This window comes from Anser brachyrhynchus, assembly GCF_964034855.1.
Source record: "Anser brachyrhynchus genome assembly, chromosome: 1".
NCBI lineage: Eukaryota > Metazoa > Chordata > Aves > Anseriformes > Anatidae > Anser > Anser brachyrhynchus.
This window is the reverse complement of record NC_137694.1, coordinates 193,248,845-193,273,823: the sequence shown is the minus strand read 5'-3', so window position 1 is coordinate 193,273,823 and position 24,979 is coordinate 193,248,845. Positions and strand designations below refer to the sequence as shown.

Here is a 24,979-nt window from a genome sequence, read left to right as displayed (position 1 = left end):
CAAGCAACTTCACCAGACACAGGTTACATCAGAAAGGGCATGGGGAACTCATGCCCCTCTGCCTGCCCTCTGTGGTAAGAGCAGCATCTGGTAACAAAGAAAAGAAACAGGGCAATTGTTCTTAGCCAAGGTCCACAGCTGCTCCCTTTCCAAAACAATAAAATTTTACAAATCTTAATTTGAGCTATGAGTGAGCATAACCAAGATCCACACAAAAGGGACTCCTGGGCAGGCTGTTGGGCACAGCCTTTCCAGGCTTGCTGTGCAATGGTCATCGCAAGTGGCAAAGGGAAGAGCCAGCAAGGCAGGGAGTGCTACTTTATGAAGGATAGAAATAGATTTATTTCAGAACACAGCAATAAAGCTTTGGTTTAGTGAGGGATATAGAGCTAAGAGTGGCATTTAGGAAAACACACCAAGCAATTGGGAGCAGAGGTCTGCCTCGGGTTGGTGGTGGCAATCCTTTCTGGCATGCTGCGGCAGCGTGATGGTAGGTGACATGGTGGGGCACTGTGGTACGCTCCCCTAGGCCTCTGCTCAGGGCACCCACACTCTGATCTGGTGTGGACCAACACAGCAAGGAGCTCACAAATGAGGCACTGGGCTGGGGTAGGAAGGTTAGCGACACAGGAGGTTGAGAGGGGTTTCAGAGCATCTCGCCACTGGTCTGGTTTGTGGTTTTGTCATCTGGGGTTGCTGGGAAGGGGTTAGGTGAACGGATGAACAAAACTAAGGTTTCAGGGGGTTTGGCTGAGAAGAAAGAGGGACAGAGGAGAACATGCAGTGGGGCTAGAGTCAACGGCTGCTTTGTGTAATGGGAGCAGAGCCCAGCAGGTGCAGAGCCTCTCTGCTCTGTGCCAGTGCGGCCTCACCTCAAGTACTGTGTGCAGTTTTGGGGTGCTACAGTATCAGGACATAAAACTACTAGAGAGTGTCCAAAGGAGGGCTACGAAGATGGTGAAAGGTCCAGAGGGAAGATGTATGAGGAGTGGCTGATGTCCCTTGGTGTGCTCAGCCCAGGGCAGAGCAGGCTGAGGGGAGGCCTCATGGCGGCCTGCAGCTCCCTCACGAGGGGAGCGGAGGGGCAGGCGCTGAGCTCTGCTCTCTGGGGACAGCGACAGGACCCGAGGGCACGGCATGGAGCTGGGACAGGGGAGGGTCAGGCTGGGGGTTAGGGAAAGGTTCTGCACCCAGAGGGTGGCCGGGCACTGGGACAGGCTCCCCAGGGCAGTGGTCATGGCACTGAGCCTGCTGGAGTTCAAGGAGTGCTTGGACAACACTCTCAGACATCTGCTCTGATTTTTGGATGGTCCAGGAGTTGGACTTGATGATCCTTGTGGGTCTCTTCCAACTCAGGACAGCCTGTGACTCTAAGAGCCAGTCTGGGCTCCTGCCTGTTTGATAGGAAAGCAGGTGAGGGGGGATTTGTAGGAGAGCTTTTCCAGCGGCTCTGATTAGTCATTTGGCACCACAACCAATTTAAGCAATCTCTGCCCCAGGCATAACAAAGGGGAAAGTCACAGGGTGGGGTACAATGCCAGGGACGGGCAGGGACAATTAAGCCATCTCCAGCTAAGAAACTCACTGAACTGCCATGGGGTGGTGGTGTCAGCACGGCGCAGATTGCCAGTCACCAGTGGGTCAGAGACCCCATAACACCTTATGAGGCCATGGGATGTGGCAGGCGGTAGGAAGGTGACTTGGAGAAACCAGAACAAGCGCCTGCTTTTGCCAACTTTGCCAAATACTGCAAGCTGCAATTTCCTCGTGATCCTATGTACTTTAGCTTAATGCAATGGGAGATTGGGAATACAATTCAGAGGGCACTGAAAAATTAAGGGACTTTTCCTTGGCCATAACAAAAGCCAGATGATGTTTCAGACAGAGTGCCTGTGGTTAGGGTTGCACGGTAGTGTGACAGGAAACATCACGGCTAAACACATTTCAGTCACAACTGGTCCTCCCTGTTGAGTCAATAAATTTGCACTAGCGTAGCCTTGGACAAGTTCTGGCTCCTGTCTGTGGTGTAGATTAGACAGGGACTGGCACATTTGTTTCTGGTCCAACTGGCTGTCAGGACACTCCAGCAGTGGAGAAGGGTTGTTTCTGCCAGCATCTTATCAAGTCCTACTCATCACACATGAACCAACCAACCCAAACCCATTTACAGTAACACCATACATACAGCTGTGCTGACGCACAAGGGATCACAGACACCCAATTTCTTCATTTAAGCTTTGCCCACTTATCCAGGCTTAAAATAACAGACATGATATTCTGAAAAAAAAAAAAAATAGAATAAAACCACTGTTTGAAAATGTGAGTGGGAAATGAAAATACCATATAGAGAGCTACTGTTACGTCCCAGTTTGGGGTTTAGCTAGCATGCCCTTTGTGGTAAACCAAGTAAAAATACTTGTCCTCCATCTGAGGATGATGTGTTTACCTTAAGGTGTTTTCCAGATTTATTGACGTTCGGCATGAGGCTATTTCAGTTTGAGCACCTCAAGTGATGAGGCATGATCAGGCATAATAATTAACCAATCTCCCTGTACAGCGCACAATTCACAGCATGCCCCGGATGAAAGTCCACAGCTACAGTTGCTCTGTGAAATATAGCTCTGGATTGAAAATAGCTGCCTCTTCACACCTCCAGCCCAGCACTGCGTGAAGCCTGAAATCTGTGTTTGTTCTTTGACAGAATGGGGGGGAGGCAATTTGCTGGGCAGGGGTGGAGAGGTACTGCCCAAGCACTGACCTTACCCATTGTAAAGGAGCAGCTCCACAACAGTAATTAGGTTTATACAATTGTCTTAGCAGTCCACATAGCCTGTACTACTTGGAGCTGCTGCAAGGCCATCATTTGCATGCCTACAAAGGCAAGCTCTTGTATTGCTCTTCCTTTCTGCTTGGATTTTCAGTCAGCAGAGAGAACAATCCAAGCATACAAATTTACAGTTTTGTACTTATACTTTTTTTCCCCTCAAGCTTGCATGTAGATGCATTCAGAAGACTATCAATAACTTCTTTTCAGAACAGTGATTAATGAAAGAAAGTGAAAATGCAGGGAAGATCAGGAGTTTGCCAGTAGAAGAGAATAGATAAGTGACAGCCATCAGTTTAGGGCCTCATCTGGGGACAGATCTGATGTTAGATATCTTCTCTCAGTGCTGCTTGTGCCTGCACCCTATTAGGATCCTACATAAAGCAAGAAATAAACCCAAAGCTCTTAGAACATGGCCACAAAGTAAGAAAAAGTGAGATGCAACAGAAAAACAGAAGGGAAATTTAAAACTGAAGGTGATTTATGCACCTGGTGCAATCGCTGCTCCTAGGGATACCTGCACTGGCCCTTTGAAAAAGTTGCTTCATGGTACAAGAACAATGATGCTAACCCATTTGCTCCAATATGAAAAAGAGCAACTACAAGGACTGTGGATTCATGACTTACTGTGAAGAGAGGCAACTGAAAATAGGAGAGAAAGCACCATAGCTAGAGTCTTGCTACAGTCACCTCTTTGACCTTTCAGGATCCTTTACTTTCAACAGCACATCCATCTCAAAACCACATACCGCTGTGCAGAGAGGAGTTACACATTCCCCCCCTGTAGTGGAGGTACAACAGAATCCGGATATCAACTCAGGCTTGAAATGAGTGGTGCATGCACATGTGTACTTCGGATGTAATTCCTTGCTCAAAAACAGAACCTTTCATAAACTGCTCAAGATTTCACTAGCAGTCACATATAGACTCTCACTTCATTGCCAAAGTTTTAAAGTGTTTGCCTTTTATTCAGACTTTCTCCATTTCCAGTGTTTAAGATACTTTTCCATGTCTTTAAAACCAAAGAGGCCCTAGTTTCATAACAGCACCAGTCTACCACAAAAAAAGTTAAAACACAAAAGGTTCCATGATGTGATATAGCATAAAGAATTAAATACAGCTAATACATTACAGACAAACATGTGTAAGTGGAATATTTACATAAAATTTGGTATGTTCTTATAAAACTGGCAGTACACAATGAAAAGATTAATAAGAATACTTATATCTTGTCTGCTAGATGTTCAAAGTGGGTCTACTCAGACTGCATCTAGTATTGTCACGCTGGCTTTATGCATGACTTTGCACTCAGAACCTAGCTACCCTAATTATCCACTACCTGTGGTGGGTTTTCACACAGCTTCCCCCATAGCAGGGGCTATGCAGGTGCCTCAAGTTACCTGTCCAGACTCAAGCAGTGCTTGCAAAGCTATAAAGATGTGGCCTACTACCATCTCCTCTCTATGAGTATGGTATTTCAGGGTTTACTTGCATAAGCCTGCTAGTCAAAACAGAGTCAATTACTTACTGTAACACCTTAAGTAACATGGAATCTTAGACTTTACAAAAATATTTTAATTGTCAGTTCACAAGTAAAAACTATCGCTATTACAAAACATCTTGTAACATTAGAATGTCTATCTTGGAAAAAAATTTTGTTCTTATTGCTGTTGCAGATAGTTTACAGAAACTGTATCAGCATGAAGGTATTAGTGGGTTTCCCAGTTGCCAGCTAGCTTTTAAGGATGTTTGTAGGAAGATACACTTCCCTATTTAACCCTCATAAATTTCACATGTTTAGGCTGCCCTGGCTTTTCTTTCCCTTCCAAACAAGTGCATAATTGACACATGCTACTACATTGCAAAAATCACACCCAATGTAAGTTGTTTAGCGTAACAAATTTCATTTGCAGCCTTTAGACAAAGAATATTTACTCCAGAAAGAGTAAGTACCAGCACTGACACTACCTTAGCTACTTGAAAATCCTATAACTGTGTTCTGACAGCTATCAGATATTAGCTCGTTCATTTCATTTTGTTTGGTTTCTTCTTTATTCTCGTGGTTGGGGTGATGTTTTGCATTTCCAGCTTTTTTAGATCTTCTGAGAAAAAATTTTGTCAGTAAGTAACATAATTCGGCCACATTTAAAAGAATGCAAATGCTGGACACTGCAATCATGAAAATAGTAAACACTGTCTTTTCAGTAGGTCGAGAAACAAAGCAGTCTACCGTGTTGGGGCAAGGCCAAGCATTACATTTCATTAAGCGAGGCATTCGGAACCCATCATACATGAAATAAAATGCATACATGAAGACTGCTTCAAAGATCAGTCTGAAGAAGATGCTGCTGGTGTATGTCCACCACAAGGAACCCTCAATACGAAACCTCTGGCTTCTGATTTCTTCAATGTCCTTGTACTCGCATTTCTTGTCTCCCTTTCTGAACTGCCGTTTCTTCTCATGCCTCCTGTAAGCTACGTGCATGGCCACCAGCAGCGCAGGTGTGGAGACAAAGATCAGCTGCAGGGCCCAGAGTCTGATGTGAGAGATGGGGAAAAAGTGATCATAGCAAACATTTTTGCAACCAGGTTGCAGAGTGTTGCAGACAAAGTCATCTTGTTCATCTCCCCAGACTCTCTCTGCAGCCACAACCAGGATCATGATGCGGAAGATGAATAGGACCGTGAGCCATATCTTCCCAATGCTGGTGGAGTGTTTGTTTACCCCTCCCAAAATGGTGTGCAGAGATCCCCAATCCATTGTCTCGTTTTAATCGTATGACCTGAGACAAGACAAAAACAAACAAAATAAAGATTAATCAGGATGGGAAACAAACACTGTCAAGCACACGTTATAAAATAAAGGCAATGTTGGATAATTGCAGAGCATTAACGGGCTGTGGTAACATCTTGCTGATAGAGTGGTCTTACCTATAAGCAAAGTGACACCATAACCACATTTCATCAGGCTGTATTTCATTACTTGATTACAGAGATGGAATCAACTTCATCTTACTTCAACGTGTATTTGGCAACTGAAAATATCTATTAGCTGCATCAATGAGGAAAGTCAGGCAAGGAAAATTGATGAAAACGGCCTTAAATTAAAAGCTACAACCATCAGTAAGTTTTGACAGCAGTTATGAAGAATAGAAGATGACATCAGTCAAAGGTAAGGTGTTATGCTGAAACGTAAGCAGAATGAGAAATTACTAGAGCCTCTGGACTTCTCAGGGTGTGGTGAAGAAGCTCTGTGAATGTTACAGAAAACTGAAGAAACTGGAAAACAAAACCTGTATGATCCATTTTCACGAGTACGTTCCAGGAATAAGAGATAGACCTTGAGGAGTGCTTCTACCTTACATGAGAAGATCTGGATAACCTGCAATCCAAATTTTTAAGGATGTGACTGTAGGGCGCTCTGCACTGTTAGTTGAAGCAAACTCCACAGTAGGGAAATTTTGGTCATGATCCATCTTCTTATCTTGAGGTGGATGTTTAAAAAAAAAATCAATATTATGAGATTCATCCCAAAGTTGTGTTTCTCTCCACTAACTACAAAAAATAGCCTTGGATAACCAGTCAGATGCAGGACTTCATTCTCCATGCCTATCCAAGTGAATTTCCCTTAATAACACTGCCTGGAATAGGGGAGAAGTCTAAGAGGCTGGGAGAAAGCTGAAGTCAACATTTGAAGAGTTCAAACAAGCCAAAAGTAGCTCAGAGACTCTTCAACAGAAGCAGCATTTCAGAGCACTGTAACGAGTTAGAGAATCACAGAATGGCCAAGGTTGGAAGGGACCTCTGAAGATCATCTAGTCCAACCACCCTGCCAAGCAGGGTCACCTAGAGCACCTTTCACCTTTGCCTCCCCCCTGCCTCCCCAGGAACACTGCAATTGTTTGTGGAAGCCAAGTAAATCCAGCCAACCATTCACAGAAAGCGTTAATAGGCATTCCACACCTCCACCCCCTTCAGACAGACTTACACAGAGGTAGTTTGCACATTACTCTGAAATTAAGAAACCAACATTTCTTGTGCCCATCAGGCAGACACTTTAAAAGCACTCATTGACCTCTGTTCTGAACTGCCTTGTCAAGGCATTTCTCAACTTTATGAATTCCATCGTCTTCCAGAGGTCATCTTCCTTTGGCATTTACAGCACAGGGCACCAATAAAAAAGTAATCCTGTTTTTTGGAGAAAGGTCAGTAGCCACTGGTGCAAAGGCCACTGCAGTTATCACGTGATGTAGTTAAGATTTTTACTAACTCTGAGCTAGGTCACATTGCACAAGGAAGAAAATGAAGATATATCTTTGGAACTATCTTCTGCATTGCACTCCAATTTCGAACAATGGGAAAAATCTTACTGCCTTCCAACTGAATTACACACACCCTGTAAATCACATACAATACAAAGCAAAGAATATGATAGCTCAGGCAAATTGAGGAAATTTAACCATTATGTGAATACAAGGTTGTTTTTACATGCTTATGCACACTGGAGTATAAGTCCTGTACAAAATGGGCACCATGTCAACTGTGCCATCACACACATCAAAACCCCATCATTTAAATCTACCAGACTCCTTACATTTCTTGTTTCAGCTGACAGAAGAGGGCACGATGACTATCTCCTTACAACATAAGAGTCTGAGAAGTGGAACATGTGTACTCCCTTCCCATAAGCTTTCCTTTATCGACATACACCAAAACCGCTGCCTTGCTGTTGCTACAGCTTCACGAGAATTTGTTTCCACGTACAATCACTCCTTGTCTCCCTGTGCAGAAGGGGATTCCAAAATAAATCACCTCAGGGTGTAGTTAAAGGGTACCTTGTCTTCGGTGGCAAAGCCAGATACAGATGCTTCCCCACCACTAGTCGTTCCTGAGGTCACACTGCAGCTCTCCATCTCCTGCAGCACTGCAGGGGTACATTATAACAAACAGCCAACTAGTTTGTTCAGAAGTTATTCCCAGTACAATTATGTGTTGTTCCCCCCCCCCCCCAACTGACCCATTTCACTAGCACACAGCCCCACAAACCATTTGAAAGGCACTTAAAAATATATACATATATATTGCAATTTATGGAATAGATTGAGCAGCCAGTGGGGAAAAATGGTTGAGGAAGCATCACTGCTGAGGACAATATATTATGAAACTATATCATCCACTGGACTTGTTCCATCTCCTTCGAGAGTATATTGTACTTCAATCCTAGTGAAAGCATGTTTGTATCTGGATGTGTGCAGAAAAAGCCACTATGCTTCGGAGAGGCAGTCTTTCTTCATCTGACCTGACTGGCAAGTAAAACAAGTCTCAGGCTCATTGAGCCACTTCCTCTCCTTCCCCCCCTCAAGAAGTCTTTGCCTGTCATATCTGCCCAAACCTTCCCCCCTCCACTGTTCCCACCCGCCTTTCCAAGTCCTCCAACTATCTCCTCTACCCCTCCTGCCACCATCCCGTTCCTCCTGCTGCTTGCAGAGCTAGTCACCAACCTTTGCCCCTCCTTGCCTTTGACTTGATTTTATGCTGGTGGAGAGGCATGTGACTTCTGAGACATTTGAGAGATCGATAGAAGCACTGATCATCAGATACTGCAACCAGTAAAACTCCCAAAGAGCAATGCAGTTGAGATTGTAGGGCCATATTCAGGCAACTTGAATTCCATCCAAGTACTCTGGAACCAGTGTTTCCTACTAGCTTGCTTTAAACATCTCAACAACGCAATTTAGAGAACATAATAAAGGCAATTCAGAAACTGCTCTGCAGTGCCCACCTTTCTCTCCAGTAAAGAGACACAGTGACCAAAGCCAAATTCAAGGTAACTCAGAATGGCCCTTCACACTATTAACCCATCAATTCAGATTGTTCCAGCTAGACATCCAGCTTGGGCTATCTGTAGTGATGTGATGGCTCATTTACTCCTAACTTACTCAAAAGCTAAGGTATTGACTCATGATCAGACGTTATCTTTCTTCCGAATACTTGCTTTCAAGACCATGTTACTAGGAAGTAAAATATTAACTGTCTGGCTGACCAAAGGAGAAGAAAGCAGGAAAACTATTCCCCTTTAACGGGTGCTAACTCTTATTTTCAGAGTCACTCCAGATACTATTTATGTGTAAGCCGATCCACCTAAATGTATACAGAAGTTACAGTTTGCAGTCAGCGACTTACCTGTTTTGCTCATCCCAGAAGTAAAGCATGTTATAGGAATAAGTTAAACACAAACTTGGGTGAAATAGGGACATAAAAAGAGTAGAGTGGGAGTAGGGACTGGGAATGAAAATAAGAGGAGGATTAGAAGAACAGACGATAAGCCAGTGAAGCTGAGGAGCTAAGCATTTAGAATGCACCTTTACATGAGACAAAGTTAAGTGTTACATTTTCTTAAAAAAAAAAATGGGCACAAAGATAAGCCTTTACAGCTCTCAGCATAAATCACTGTCCTGCTGTCAGCTGAACCTTCTGTTCCTTCACCTGAGAAATCAGAAGATTGATCTGAGAAATCCGAAGAGCAGGATAGTACAGCTGTTTCAGTAGGAGTTAAAAGTGATCATTAGAGATCACCATGCTCCACCGAAGAGCTAGCAATAAAGGAAGTAGTTCTAGATGATCACACAACCCATGGAGAGGCACATGAAATGTAGCTCTCATCTTGCTGCTGTCTAGCCCACTAACAGTACCTGAGCTTTCTAGGGGGGGAAAAAGAAAGCTTAACTATTTCCCCAGCTTTTGGGCAAGTCTTGAGCTCTGTGCTGCCATGACTAGACTGCTTACTACTTAAAATAGTTCCTATAAGTCTACATTAAACTGCAATCACAGCATTCTGCATATACCCACTAAAATCTCTGCAATGCACAAGACCAAGGACAGTTGCCATTGAGCACCAGCATTTCGGAATACAGCTAGTTAGCAGATGCTTTCTTTCTTTTCCCCACTCTGTTAAGAACTGTTACACTGAGAAATCATTAGTCAATGGTTAAAGCCATGGCTTCAGCACACACAGTTAAAAGTACAGCAAAGGTGAAAACAACATAAAATACATTATTAAGAGTACCAGGAGTCACCAGTCTGGTGTGACACCCTGCCACTTTCCGTAGTGCCTCCAGATACTGATATAAGATCAGTAATCTACAAAGAAACGTCACTTTATTCAACATAGGAATACATTAGCTGAGATAAACTTCAGCAAAAAAAACACTCACTGGTCCTGGCCAGGGCAGTGGACAGAGGTAACTCAGATGCCTGAGAGCGGCAGTTCCAACACAATTTCATCCAAGAAGAAATCTTTAGAACATCTGATCTGCTCCAGATAAAAGGTAAAAGCTATTTTATGGCCCCCATTCACACAAGAAGTATTACTGCTTGTTGAGGTACAGCACATGTTTAACAGCTCTGCTGATACAATCTTCCCTTCAGGTCTTGATCTAGACAGTTACATTGTAAGCACCAGCCAGGAGAGGGGCTGCCACCAGCATCAAAGTGCCTTAGAGCTATATATGCTGTCTCCTATCCAAGTTTGAAGAACAGCCAAACCTGGATTTCAGCAGCTTGTTACCAGCATAAACTAGACCCCGTGTTGGCAGAGTGAAGTTATTTGTAAGCAAGAGTGCAAGCGTGAAGATTTTATTATATTGTTGAGTTAGTTCTGGTGCTATAATGAAAAAGAAACAAAGTATTACCCGGACAGATCCCAAGAAGCTCTTAAAAAGATATTTAACTTCTTCCAGAGACAGCATCCTTTTATCTCATCATGAGAGGTTGGCATAGAGGCTACAGCCCTTAGTTGCCAACTCCCAGACCACCTACTTACCTTTAAGCCTGTGCCATGCCTCAGTTTCCCAGACACTAAGTGGGATAACAGTCTCACGGGGTTGGTCTGCCGTGCCCCACTGTAGGCTTCACAGATTCATACTTTGTTATCAGTGCACCAAAACAGGTAAGTAAGTACCAGCTCCACGGTGAAGCACAGAGCTTAAATCTGTTCAGGATGTTCCCACTACTGAAGAACACAGCTCCCCACATTACTATAGCTTCAATGCAGAGTTCACACTGTAAGATGCAGCTCTGAATTCAAGACTTTGTCAAAGCAAAATCCTTTCGTTTCACTATTAAACTTCCTGCTATTTTAATTTTACAGCAGGATATTCAGAATGTTCCAACTGCATGCTCCTCAAGTGTCAATAGCTCTACTTCTTTACTAAGAAGTTGAATAAGGATCAGAAGAGCAGTCTAACAATCACAAAAGCCTGTGCAATTTTCTCTAGTAGCTCTTAAACTTTGTTCTGCACACCTATCTGCAGATCAGAGTGGAAACTGGAGAGCAACAGAAGAGCTAGGACAGATAGGAGTTACAGTTTATCTGATTTGACACAGGAACAGGCAAGGACTAATCAGGAACAGGAAACCTCTGACAGGTTTGAACACAGCAAGCATTTTACATTTCTTCTACTCAAGTTTATGGAAACAGGATGCATTTTTTGCTCTATCTAAGCCTTGTGTAAAACCCAGAAATAGCCTTTAACACGACAGATTATGACCCCACACGCATGCAGTTAAATGTTAAAAACATTGCTAAGTAATTATCAACAGCTTTAAGGGTTCCGCTCCACACCGACTGCCGCATTAAGCCTGTCCCGTGTTCATGCCCTTACAGACTTTAAGTCATTTCCCAAGCATGTTCAGAAACACATGTAGCTTCTCCACCAGCCCACAACTGTAAATTAAGAATTAGCATCCTCCAGAACATCTCTGCACAAAATTCACTCCACTCGTGGAAAACTGGGCATCAGAAAAAACAATCATGCTTGAAGGCATAACACGGCAGAAGAATTCCAACTGGAATTTGGCCCGTCAGCCATTTCTGAAGGAAAGGTTGGCAGGGAAAGACTGCTTAAGACTTCTTGCTTCAAAAAGGAACTCAAATTCCTGAGGGTTATTTCTTTACTGATGTTGGCATCCTATTTCCCCTATTTTTAAAGAACATCTTTGGTTCGCTATGCTTTGCTCCCAGTCATGAAAATAGCAACATTATTTGCAGAACTTTTTTTTAAACTAGTTATTTAATTCTTATTTCCTCCTCCCCCACCCAAGGGGAACATCCAATATTCCCCTCTACAAATTCACCATGTTTTGGCAAGTTACTGTCTGTCACACACAGAGCTTGCACCCTTTCGGAAATACTGAATAAATTTATATACGTGATGATTTTATACTGCAGTCTAGTTTTTCTTTGAATGTGTATTTTGTTAGCATTTCTTTTTAACAAAAACAGAGATAGAAATCAAGTTTTCCCTTTAAAAATATACATTACAGGAAGAACCATGCATGAGATCAGGAATAGAATTAGTTTTCAACTTTCTTTTAGCAATTAATAGATGTATTTGGTTTTTTCCTCCACTCCTTTTGTTTTGACAGCACTTTATCTTTCCTCATGTATCATCACTTCAGACTTTTCTTTACGCAAAAGACTGTTTAGTCAGGCAAGACTCAGTCCTCCTGTTAGATAAGTTATCAGTCATCACTAATAGCAATTAAAAGCAGTGACAAACAGAAGGAAAACAGCAGAAGAGAAACAAAAATTCAATCCATGTTCCTGTTTGCAGAAGTTTCTCAAACCATTTCTTTCACTGAAGCTGTTCACAGGAACACCAAGAAGAAAAATCCAACTTATAAAGTGTCCTTTCTACTGACAAAGTCAACTGAATAAATGAAATGCTTTTTAGAATAACTTAAACCTCAAATTGCTGCTAATTTACCAGATACTGAGGTATTCCGCTGTATCTTTTTCACTGTATAGTTACTTTTTGTAAAAATTAAATGAGGCTGCCCAAGTAATCTGTCTGGGTTAGACTTCAAGGGATGCAAAACAACAACACAGGCAGAGGCCCAAGCTTTAGAGATCTGAGAGAACTAGCCCCATCAGGATAGAAATGAATTCTTCCAGAGATGTATCTCAATTCATGACTTCTTATTGCTCCATTTTTAATCTCTGTGATATGTAGCCCTTCTACCAATGAAGAGACTGACAGTTCTGGGGACTCAAGTCCTGATGGATGTTCACTAGAGGAACAATCTCATAGCTCTGCAAGCATGTTGTAAATCTCACCTGGGAAAATACCCTGCAAACCCCAGCTGACATGTGGGGGTGTCTCCTTCTCCAAGCTTACTGCAGAAGGCTGAGGCTTGAGCCACCACTGCCTTGTCCTCAGCTGTCTGTCTCTACAAATGTCTGTACATCTTCCTGCCTGCTGCCTTTCCTACCTTACTTTAGGTCAAGCCTCTCAGAAAGCAGGGTTTCCAGGCTGAACACCAGAGACCAAGGGAGACTAGAAACTACATAACTTCACTAACAAAAATCAAGGATGAAACTGTATTTTGTTCTACTGTCAGCTCAGTGCACACACATATGTTGTGGTAAGCACAAATACAACCCAGACCAAAACCCATATATCATTTCAAACAAACCACACTCAACAGCAAGCTTATTAGTGATCAAAGTCAGAAAGACAGGGTTTTAAAAAAAGAGTACACTTAAGACAAACGGCTACTTCCTTCTTTTAACGCTCTGCCTGCTCTCTTAGAATATTTCTATGCCGCGTGGTAAAATCCAGTGAAGCACAAAACAAAAATACATCCTTCTATGTGTGTGTATGGGGGAGAATAAAGAGTAAATAAACAAAGAGAGATTCTTCAACACAAGAGATGGGAAAAGTAACACCTAGGAAAACCCAGTGACAGGAGAAAGAGCCGTACCCTGAATGCCACCCAAAAGCAGCCAAGTGCCATCCACTTCAGCATGCCAAGCACTCTTGTTCTTACTCCAACACGTCTCTTGAGTTTTATTGAAACAGCACTTGAGTGTCCACCCCGACACCCGGAGATACGTTTATTTCTGACTCACACCTCTCATTTCCTATTCCCCCGTGATTCTGAGGAATGTTTCCAGTGTGTGCCCAGGTGCTCACCAGACCTGTCAGTTGCACTGATGCAAGCTGTTTATCTCGGTGCAACTCTCAGCATCGGTAGGTGTGTCGCGAATTACCTGTAATTGCGGAAGCCTTTAGCTCGCTCGGGTTTTTAGCCGGTCGGGTGCTTCACATAACGTGCTCGCAGAGAGCTGCTGATAGAGAAGCGGGGGGACAAAAAGAAAGAAGAAAAGAGTTGTTCGGCACTCAGGAGCACGCCGGAGCTGGGGAAGGGAAGCGTGAGGCCGGGCTGAGGGGAGCCGGGAGCCCGCCCGGGCAGCGCCCCAGGGCTCGGGGCCGGGCTGAGGCGGGTCCCGGCCCCTCACCGGGCGGCACCGAGCGCGGCGGCCCCGAGCCGAGCCGGGCCGGGCCGGGCCTGCCCCGCACCCCCGTCCTTCGCCTCAAGGAGGGCACCGTGGAGCGGCCTCCCCCGGCGGCCGGCCCCAGCTCCCTCCCTCCCTCTCGCCTCACCTGCCCCGTCGGTGCCCACGCAGGGAGATGAACGCCCCGGGAGCCCCCTACCCCGGGCTGGGCTGGGCTGCGGGTCCGGCGGTGGCAGCGGAGCGGCCGGTGCCCGGCTCGCCGCCCCGCGGCTCTGAGGTCCCTCCCCGCTCACCTGCCGCCGCTTTTAACCCGCCCCGAGCCCGCCTCCGCCCGCCGGGGCCGGGCCGGGGATCGAGGCCGGGGCAGGCATGGGGGCGCCCGGCCCCGCGGCGGGGCCCGGCTCTGAGGGGCCTCTCCCGTGCCCCTGCCCCGCTCCGTCCCTTCCTGCCTGGCCCCCGTACTCTGCCTCGTCAAACGCAGGCCTTTTCCTCGGGACAAAACAACGGAGGCCTTTACTTATGAAAATCATTACAGAATTACTGGCAAACGGCAGCCGGAAAAGCCCAGAGCTGCTGGCTTTCCCAATTTTGTCCTAAAAGGTGATTGAAATGCTACAGCAGCACCCAACAAGCCTGCAGGCTTCCAGCGGGCTGCAGATCTGTGTCACTACAAGACCTCTTTGCAGAGCTTTCTGTTTCCAAGGAATACAGTTGCTGAGGAAACACTTCAGTTTCTTAACCTTTGGGTTCAAAAATCCCTGCCTGAAACTCTGAGTTCTCCATCTTGCACACATGAACATCAAACTAGAGGTTTCTAATCCTCTACCTAAATTTCTGAAGAAAACATACAGTACAGTAGTACTTTTCCTCAGGTTTTGGACTTGGTTAAGGTACTGGTATAAGGGTTCAGATGGCAAACCACTTCTAGTTAAATTCTTCTGTCCTTTATCTTCACTTCCTAGAATAATAAAATAAATAAATAGATCGAAAATCTTTTGCAAAAGTCAATGGTTTCTTTGATCACATGCTCAGTTTTGAGAGGTAGAAGTGTCTGACACAAGCAACTCAATCTGGACATTTGAAAGAAAAGAAATTTCCGTCAGCTGTGATTCAAATATCACCCCCCGTTTCTGTGGCACTCATCCTTCATCCTTGCCCTCACACCTGGCTCCACGCAACCTGCATGGTAGGACCACGGGGAAATTCATGTTTTAGGGGATCTCAGGAGGTCTATCCCGACCTCCTGGTCCAAGCAGGATCAGCTCTTCTTTCGGACCACTCAGCCATTACTCAGCATCTGTAGGGGCTCAGTGCTTGCATCAGCTGGAGTCGGGTCACCGCCGCATCTGCAGGACCAGACCCAAGATACATGATGCTACGGTGAGCTAGACAGGCATAAATACCTCAGGCCTGAGTCTTCCGTCGCTCGCTGCCTTCTGTGGAAGTTGTGCATTCAGACGACGTTCAAGGTTCATGCGTACAGCGCGAACGAGGAAGGGAGGTGCCTCAGGACCCGGCCATGTGGCTGTACTTTGTGAAAGGGAAGCCCATCTCTCCATGTAAGAATAACTTTGGAGGAAACATCTGGGACTCATGTATCTTTCCCTCTCCAGTCACATTCCATCTTGATTCGGTGACCTCTGAAGAGTAGAATTTGTCCCCTCTGTCATTACCAGGTCAAATTTTTTTTTAAAGATTGTGTATATTTAGCTGCGGCAGAGGATTTTGAGTTTGTGCTGTTTCGGAAGTCCACATTTACTGCCAAAAAAAAGTTTTTTTACAATAGGAAAAGTATTATGAGAAATGCGTGGAGACAAGACTCCGTGAAATTACCTAAAGGAGATGAGCCATGGCATGGACCTCTCCTATCTGCCTTGCAGGCAGGTCTTTCCTGCACTGCCTTCGGGAGGGTGTTGCAGTCAGATGCCAACATCTGGCCTTTCTCCTAGAACAGAAACCTACAGTTCTGGCAGCAAGAAAACTCTTCCATGATGTTCTGTGTTCCCAAAAGGAGGCAATTTCCAAAGCAATTCTGTAGCTGGAACCATGGTGGGAAGCAGCGAGTGAACAGGTGACTGGGGAGCAAGGGGCCAGGCTTTCCTCTGCTAGGTCATTTTTTTCATCTTTCCATGTACTTACACACGGTGTCAGGTGCTACTTGTCCCACCTGGTAGTGTCAGCCTGCTGTTTGACTCCAATTATAAGTAATGATGCCAGGGATACGAGAACACGAAGTGTTGGGAATGTAAGGAACATAAAAAGGGTTTTATAATCCTATGATTTTCTCTTTAATTATGGAAGAAAGGTTGAAATATAATTAGTAGTTGTCTACATATTGGAATTAAATTGTACTTATTTCTTTACAGACAAGGAATGGTTTATGCGTAATTTAGTCAGCATAGAAGTACTGCTTGATAAACCTGTGAAATAAATACATGTAAATTAATTACTTTTGAGCTATGACAACTCCTCCTTCTGTAAGAGCTGCAGCTGTGCACTATAATGTGAATGAGTAAAGTCTTCTTGTTGACATAATTTTTAAGTTAAAAGGGGGAAGGAAGGGAAGGATAGAGACAGAAACCATCTATTATTGACATGTAAACAAAGATGAAAATTAAAGTTACAGGGCTCAGAAATTCCATGCTACTAGATACATGGTAATTCAGATGCAAAAGAAACATTTTTCTAAATACAATTTTTGGAAAATAAATAAATACATAAATAGAGATGATTGCCACAGCATAATGTTAAGGACCAAGAGTATTTTTAGATATAAAGCCTAACTTTAGGATATAAGCCAGTCTCTTTGCTAGTGCATAACTTTGTACTTGTCCTAGTCACAAGTAAAGCTGACTATCCTACGAGAACATTTGCATCATTAGCAGCTTTTTAAAAATGCTTGTATAGTTCAAGTTCTCATCGTGACCACCCTAAGCAAACCAGAGCTTGAGACAGCCAGAACTTCTGACCGAAATTTTAACATCGTTTTCATACGGTTCATTAAACTGAAGATTTGCACAAAACGTTTCCAACTTCTCAGTATTTTTATAATTCAGAAGGAATGAGAAAAGGAAGGAAGTTTCTTTTCCATTTTCCCATGGCAGACCGCAGTTCAAAAATTGCACTGACGACTGGAAGTGGGAGTTTTTTCTTACTGCAGATTTCTGGTTCCTTTCCAAGCTTTCATATCTCTATTTAGACTCTTGTAGCCTTCTGACTATTTTAGCCATTCAGAGGAGGAAAAAGAAAATTAACTCCAGTGCCTCAGTGTGAAAGTATTGTGCAGGTATGCCTCAAAGTGTGTGCTCTCTTGTGGCACGTTTTGTTTGTACGCAACAGGCATTCATATGGTGCTGATACTATATACAAAATTTTGAATGCAGCACCAATCCTCTTGTACACTGCTCAGGAATCTGCTCTTTTTTACTACTTATTTTCAGTTTAATTTATCGGCAGACACTCTTATGGGGATTGTATTAGCCCTGGTTTACATGCTGTTTGGAAATCCCAAGACCTCATCTATCCAGAAACAACACCCAAAGAGTCACTTCCTCTCCAATATAATTACTTCAATGAAAACGTGTGGTGTTATAAAGGTTGTCCATGTAATATAGCTGCTCATTAACCATTGCAGCTCCTGAAGCATTTGTAATTCTACTAATGCCTGACTACTTTTCACCACCAGCAGCAACCTTACAGGTACTTTCACAGAACAAGTGGGATTGCACTTGTTTGAACAATGGGGCAGATGGCTGTTACCCATATCTTTCTGAGCTCAGGTTGTCCTCATCAATGAAACCTTCCCTCTTTTATTTTCAGTTAACTGATATTCATGGCATAGCCCAAGACAAACACACCCTGGACAGAGTGCTTTCTTGTAGGATAACTCAGCGAGCTTGGTGATGTTCTCCGCTTTTGGAGACAGAAGGAACAGAAAAGATAGAAAAGACCAGCACCACAAACTCAAATGATAAGGGAGACCAGTGAAAGGGGATGAAAACGGTTCCTTGTACTGCTAGTACATGAGCAGCCTGACTCGTGCCAATCCATGTGATTTGTAGTGTTTACTTCAAAAAGGACGTACACAGACATTTTAGTACAAGTGCCCTAATAGCCATGCTCACTCAGGACACCACGGGAAAGTGCACCTCTCACGCATCGTAGGTAGGGCAGGCTAAATCGTCAGCAGGCGCCCGTCTCTCAGGTGATTTCTTAAGCTGACAGCTCCGGATATCCAGCATCACCCAGATTTGGAAGGGAGGGCCTTTCCCATCCCTAGGCAGCCCAGTAATTTTCACAACGCTATTGCTAATTTGGAAGCTGGCAGTTTCCACCTCCCCACCCCTTTGGTTTATTACAGACATTTCATCAGACCAGCTGCAGTCTGCCATGTCTTTCTTTACTTGCTCTGGGCAAGGGGGGACTAGGAGGGCTGTCAGCAGCAATGCACGGTTGCTGCTGTGATGTTTCTCCTGAAGCAGGCGGCTGCAGCGAGAATCCCCCTGCTCCCGTGGCTGCTAGCCCAGGCTCCGGATGTACCATGGAGGCTTCCAGCTGATTTAATCAGTTCGTTGTTCTCTGGTTTGATGTAATAAGTTCATTGTTCCCCAGTTCAACTTAATTGAGTCATTGTTACCTGATTTAACTGACCGATTGCTGCCTGACTTGATTTAATTAATTGCCGCCTGACTTGCTGAATATGCAAGCTCCCACTGCTGGCTGCCAGCATGGCTCACAGCTCCTAGCCTGGGCTGCCTACCTCTGCCCCCTCCCCTCTAACAACCCTGTCTTCTCCTGGGACCTGCTTTCTGATCTCTAGCCGCAGCCTTTGGTCCCTTCCTGCTTCTCCATTTTGTTCCTGTAGCTCTTCCTCAACCCAAGGAGTTTCTCTCCCTCATCCTCTAATCCTCCTCTTCCTTTTCCTCTGATTTTCCCTGGCTTTTGCCCTAAGCCTGCCTCCAGCCTTCCCCCCAGAGCTCTCCCCACTGTGTCCCAAAGTAACCATCCCTGCTGCAGTTCCTCTGAAGCTGCTCCTGAGCTTCCCCAAAGGCATTTTACTTGCTTCATGTGTCCTAGATTGTACTTCCTATAGTAGATTTATTTTTTTATCCTCTTCTGCCTAGCAGTCCTACACAGGCAGCAGCACTTGCCTGGTGTTTTCCTTTTTCCTTTACTTCCACTTGTTGCTGGTACCCAGCTTTCTCTTCCTTTAAGGTATCATCAGGAAGCCTCTCCCTTGGTGTCTGTTACCTAGCATCATACAGGCTCTTTGCTCTTCTTTCTTCCTTCTCTACTTTGCATCCATTCAATTCCTTTGAGATTTCTATTTCCACTGTAATTGCTCCTTATCTTTTCCACCACTCTACGTTTTTCACCTGAAATGTTTTTCTGATGATGGCTCAGGCTTCTTACTGGCCCCCAGTTCATTTTCCCAGTCTCCCCCAATCTTCTTGGCTTATTCCTCTGCATGTCCTTCTGTCTCCATTCAGCAGAAAAATGAGGTGTAGGCATTTCTTGCCCTCTTCTGTCTTCTGTTCTGCTCTACTCTCCATCTGATGCTAGGAGTAGACATGCAATTTTGCAAGCAGAGTTACTTTTTTCGAGGCAGGTGTGTCTGGTGGTAAGTCTGTATTTATGTTAATGATTGGGGTGAGCCCAGGCTTCCCTTGGCCACCTCAGTTCAGTGCATACAGGTAAAGTCAGCTCTGCCTGAACTGTCAGTCTAGTATGCACAACTTCTTGTGTGATCATACATCCCTCCTGGCTTTGCATTGACCAGGCCCTGTTGGCCACATCACTCTTTCTGGCCCATGCTTACACTTTGTATTTACTTGTTTTCTCTTTTTTTTCTCCATTAAGTGCCTTGGAAGAGAGTCCAGGAAGGATTCCTTGTCTGTACAGAGTAATCCTCATCACTTGGTGGCAAACTGACAGGTGGCTTCTGTATTACCAGGAACAGATTTGAGGTGTGTTGCTCATCCTTCCTCTGGCTTTCTCTTTTTCACTAATGTGCCAATTTTTTCTTCCAGAGAGAATCTCACTGTCTACAAAGATACCTGCACTGGGTTTAAGTGACAAGGGATTGGTAGCAGGGGGGTAGCAGGGGTGGCCTCTGTGAGCAAATGTCAGATCAGAGCCAGCTCCAAAGGGACCCACCACTGGCCAGAGCCGAGCCATGATTGACACTGGTTGGGTCTCTGGGAGAAAGACTGAAGAAAGGGAAAACCTGCTGTGCTACAGCAGCTGGGAGAGAGGGGTGAGAGCTGAGAGAGAAGCAGCCCTGCAGCCCCCAAGGTGAGTGCAGCAGGAGGGCAGGAGGTGCTCCAGGCACGCAGCACAAGTTCCCCTGCGGCCCGTGGAGAGGCCCCTGGTGGAGCAGGCTGTCCCCCTGCAGCCCACGGGTCCCACACGGAGCAGATCTCCACGCTGCAGCCCGTGGAGGAGCCCCCGGTGGAGCAGGTGGATGTGGCCTGGAGGAGGCTGCGGCCCATGGAGAGCCCCCGCAGGAGCAGGCCCCGGGCCGGAGCTGCAGCCCGTGGAGAGGAGCCCCCGCAGGAGCAGGGGGTCTGGGGGGAGCTGCCGCACGTGGGGGACCCGTGCTGGAGCAGTTTGCTCCTGGGGGATGGACCCCGTGGTACGGAGCCGTGTGGGAGCAGTTCTGGAAGAGCTGCGGCCTGTGGGCAGCCCCCCAGGCTCAGTTCGGGAAGGACGGCATCCCGTGGGAGGGACCCCACGGGGAGCAGGGGCAGAGAGGGACCGTGAGGGAGCGGCGGAGACGAAGCGTCAGGGACTGACCGCAGCCCCCATTCCCCGTTCCCCTGGGGTGCTCAGGGGGAGGAGGTGAAAGAGGGTGGATGGGAGGAAGGTGGTGTTAGTTTTGTTTTTAGTTTCTCACTGCTCTAGCTTGTTAGTAATAGGTAATAAATTTCTCTAATCTAATCAGCCCCCACTCCCCATTCCCCTGTGTTGCCTGGGGGGAGGAGGTAGGTGGTTTTGGTTTGCTTTCAGTTCTCACTGCTCTAGTCTGCTAGTGATAGGTAATAAATTTTATTAAACTCCATATGGTGAGTCTGTTCTGCCTGTCTCAATAACTGTTGAATGATCTCCCTGTCCTTATCTCAATCCTTGAATCCTTTCCATCATATTTTCTCCCCTTTTTTTCTTTGAGGAGGGTGAGTGAGAGAGCAGCAATGGTGGAGGTTCAGCTGCCCAGCAGGGTAAAACTACCAGAATATCTCTCCAGCCTGTTCTTCTAAAGCTTCCCTCCAACCTTCAGGAGGAAGGCTACACTGTGTGGCTAATGCTCTTCAATTTCACTTGCAGTGAATTAGCCTGTCTCTGCATTGCTTTGCATGGATGGCAAAGCCATTGTATTCCTAGCACGTTTTTGTTCTGCCTCTGGTTGTTAGATACCAGATTACAGTGATGTTGAATACCCAAGAACCTTGGATGACGGTTTGGGAGAGCTGGGTTTCGGCTTTTTGAAAAACAGCCACACAAGTGCTGTTTTCACCAGAAACGTTCATCTCTTTATTTCCTGCAGCTACAAATTCACTTCAGTTTGTCTCTTTTTCTTGCAGGTTCATACACTCAATAACAACTCTCTAGGGAAGACCTCAGCACGGTAGGCAGGGCAGGATGCACAACTTCTGTATATTCCTGTTAATGCAAGCCGGTCATATCCCTGCTGCTCTGTCACCCATTCTCTCTCCTGTATAAGTGACCACCTTTGAATTCATCTTTACAGGTCCTCCTATTATGAGCTTCAGACAGCTTGCATGATTTACAAAGGTTGTCTGACTTTCCAGAAGATACAGACACTGGCAATCCCTCTCCCATTACTAGTATACATAGGTATGACACCCAGCCCTGTTCTCATAAAAGCTGCTGCCAAACCTCTCAAAAATGTTATGAGAATAGGATTGGTCCACAGACATTTAATTTCATTCTCCACTATAGTAATTAAAATAACATTAAAATTAGATCTAAAGTTAGACTTTTTAAAATTACTAGATGTTAGACTCTTCTTGACATCTTCCAATTTGGTAAGGCATCTTTCTGACAGTGGCTCCATTAAAAAGTCATCACATCACTGAGCTGATACTTTTAAAATATGGATGCTCAAGGCTTTTAAAATGTGGTGCACAGATTAAGAAAGACAGAAATGAGGACAACTACCCTTTAATGTACAGCCAGCTTTTCCACCTGTATTTGCAAAGCACCCCTGTGGCAAGAACAACAGCTGCATAGATAGTAACATAAAGAAAGTATTTACGGCCTTTTACCTTTATTTGGTGTGAGGTATTTTGTCCTCCAAAATGTTAATGACAGCCTAAAATTGTTCCCTTTTTCAGCTCCACCCTGCCCTTCAAAGACATCTGCAGTTTGGGAAAACACTGATATGAAGCACTGCACACTTTCTTCAGAAATTACAAATGAAGTTAACCTGTGCGAGTAATTTCAAAGCAGTGTTATAGGCTTTCACTGGTATCACTATATTGATGTAATTACTCTGTTGTTAATACGCTTAAACAAAGAGAAGGGGAGAGAGAGAAAAAACAACAGCAACAGCAACAAACAGCACTGCTACGAGATTATTTATGCAAGTGGTTTTAACTCAAACTGAAAAAAAAAGTTCAGATGTAACCATTTCAAAGGACTTGCATCCAAGGAAGAGTTGTTACATACTGCATGGTTACATTCATAGGGCTACAAAGATGGTGAAGGGTCTAGAGGGGAAGACATATGAGGAGCAGCTGATGTCCCTTGGTTTGCTCAGCCCAGAGCAGAGCAGGCTGAGGGGAGGCCTCATGGCGGCCTGCAGCTCCCTCACGAGGGGAGCGGAGGGGCAGGCGCTGAGCTCTGCTCTCTGGGGACAGCGACAGGACCCGAGGGAACGGCATGGGGCTGGGACAGGGGAGGGTCAGGCTGGGTGTTAGGAAAAGGTTCTGCACCCAGAGGGTGGAAGGGCACTGGGACAGGCTCCCCAGGGCAGTGGTCATGGCACTGAGCCTGCTGGAGTTCAAGGAGTGCTTGGACAACACTCTCAGACATCTGCTTTGATTTTTGGATGGTCCAGGAGTTGGACTTGATGATCCTCGTGGGTCCCCTCCAACTCAGGATATTCTGTGATTCTACCATTCTCTGATGTGGTTTTTCCCTGTCCCATGGGTTGTATGTAGCTCAGAGAGGTCACCCCGTTACCCAAAAAGTTTGTGTCATCTTCCAAAACATGCAGGCAGAGCACCTTCAGCATGGACTGGGGCATGGGGTGTTGCTTCCCCGCACAATGTGTTGTGAGATATTCGTCATGGTGCTACTGCAAGGTAGTACTGCTTATATACTGGTAGGTTGTTGAGGTCTTTTTTCCCTCCATCAGTAAATCCAAAGACCTTTCTCTCCTCCTCTCTCTTTATCATGTAGTTTTCCTTCCTCTCCATTTCAAATTGCAGAACTATAGTGAAGGACAAGACATTTCTCTGCATTGTCCTGATGGGAGTCAGGATCGCTGCGTGGGTAGGTGGCTTCATCCCATGTCTCCAGGGCTGTGGATCACCTTAACAGCAGCAGTTTCCACAACTTCCCTTTCCACCACAACATCTTTTCATCTTTCCTTGTCCATGGTAGAAGATCTTAATGAACACAGGACAGCTACTAACATGACAACCCTTAGTTAACATCAGTACAGCTACTTAAAAAGGCCAAATCCTACACATACCTTAGATATGCATATTAACAAAAAGCCCCATTTCCCCCAATGCATATGAACAATACCACCTGCAAATGTCACCACAATATATTCAAGAGTTGAAAATTTTCCAGTTAAATCATGCTGGTAATTGTCTTCTCTGGCTGATCGGGGTGGTGGAATACCCCTAATTTGGAAAGTATTGTTATACCTGACCTGAAATAGGACCAGCTTCCAAGGATGAGAGGGGCCTCTCTGGGGAGGTCTCTTAGAGGCAACATTTCTGGGGGTAGGCCAGGTTTCTGTGTAGGTCACAGAAAACTAAATTAGCTTGATCTCACATTCCTTACACACACATGCACATGAGATCACAAAAGCCAAGAAGCCATATGCTGGATGTAGATAACAGCAGAAGATGGCCAAAGGAGTTTAGCCACTTGTGTCTGCTCCTATTTGACAGTCAGTAAGAGACATGAATTTGGGAAAGAATACAGAGCCATATAAATACACAGGCTGTCCATCTTCCTTATTGGCTCAGTCAGGAAGAGTAAATATGTATGTATACACCTCTAGTTCAGCTGCTCCTCTTTCACAGCATCCAGGTGTACTGCAAAAAAAATGGTCTCGCTCTCTGAAGATTTGCCTTTTTTTCTGCTCTATCATTATTTGCTATTCAATGTTTACAACTGTTTTTTGCAGCTGTGCAAAGTATCCTGCAGGACAGAGGTTCCATGTATTAAACCTTAAGTGTGAGTTGATACAGGCCTACAGAATTTAGCCTTAGTGACCCAGTGCTGGGTCCTTATGAAGTGCAGGAACTTATGAAGTACGAAGAAAGCCATAATGAATTAGCCACAAGGTTCCTGAGTGACTAAGCTCCCAAGAATTTTGCTCTCTTCTTCCGTGGCTGCTTCTATGGCTACTTAGAGAAACTGCACAGTAACACAGTCTCACTGTTTTCCTGTATGTTTTTTACTTCTATGTATGTTTCAGCCATGAAAGACAATGCTTTGTTTTGGCAAAAAGAATTATTATGTAAGTATATTTATGGGCCTTTGACTTTGCCCCATCAGTTGGTAACTGCAGCTGCACATTCACTAAATGGATAGTAATATAAGAAAATAACTTCAAATGCCATCTATTACATTGTCGTTTTCACCTTGTAAAT

The 24,979-nt window shown here is 44.9% G+C and overlaps 1 protein-coding gene and 1 long non-coding RNA gene across 7 annotated transcripts; one reads left to right on the top strand and one right to left on the bottom strand.

The window, feature by feature from the left end:
* Nucleotides 1–3,766: 3,766 nt before the first annotated feature.
* Nucleotides 3,767–19,952, bottom strand: LOC308195666 (gap junction beta-6 protein). 6 transcript variants are annotated; one of them, XR_013951710.1, is made up of 4 exons: nucleotides 18,527–19,952; nucleotides 14,272–16,543; nucleotides 13,878–13,955; nucleotides 3,767–5,607 (listed from the first exon to the last, which is right to left on the bottom strand). XR_013951710.1 is itself a non-coding variant. In XM_080593507.1 (3 exons), exon 3 carries the CDS (start codon nucleotides 5,583–5,585, stop codon nucleotides 4,794–4,796), a length of 792 nt encoding a protein of 263 aa, XP_080449633.1. In that variant the 5' UTR covers nucleotides 5,586–5,607; nucleotides 13,878–13,952; nucleotides 14,272–14,431; the 3' UTR covers nucleotides 3,767–4,793. The 6 variants fall into 6 exon arrangements, 4 of the variants coding, with proteins under 4 accessions (XP_080449633.1, XP_080449634.1, XP_080449636.1 ...); XR_013951711.1 differs by having other exon boundaries at nucleotides 13,878–13,952; nucleotides 18,527–19,938; XM_080593507.1 differs by lacking the exon at nucleotides 18,527–19,952 and having other exon boundaries at nucleotides 13,878–13,952; nucleotides 14,272–14,431.
* On the top strand, nucleotides 7,760–24,250 carry LOC308195683. The gene is made up of 4 exons (XR_013951732.1): nucleotides 7,760–13,857; nucleotides 19,983–20,089; nucleotides 21,704–21,747; nucleotides 21,871–24,250. It is a non-coding gene; the product is annotated as an uncharacterized lncRNA (long non-coding RNA).
* The last annotated feature ends 729 nt before the right edge of the window (nucleotides 24,251–24,979 follow it).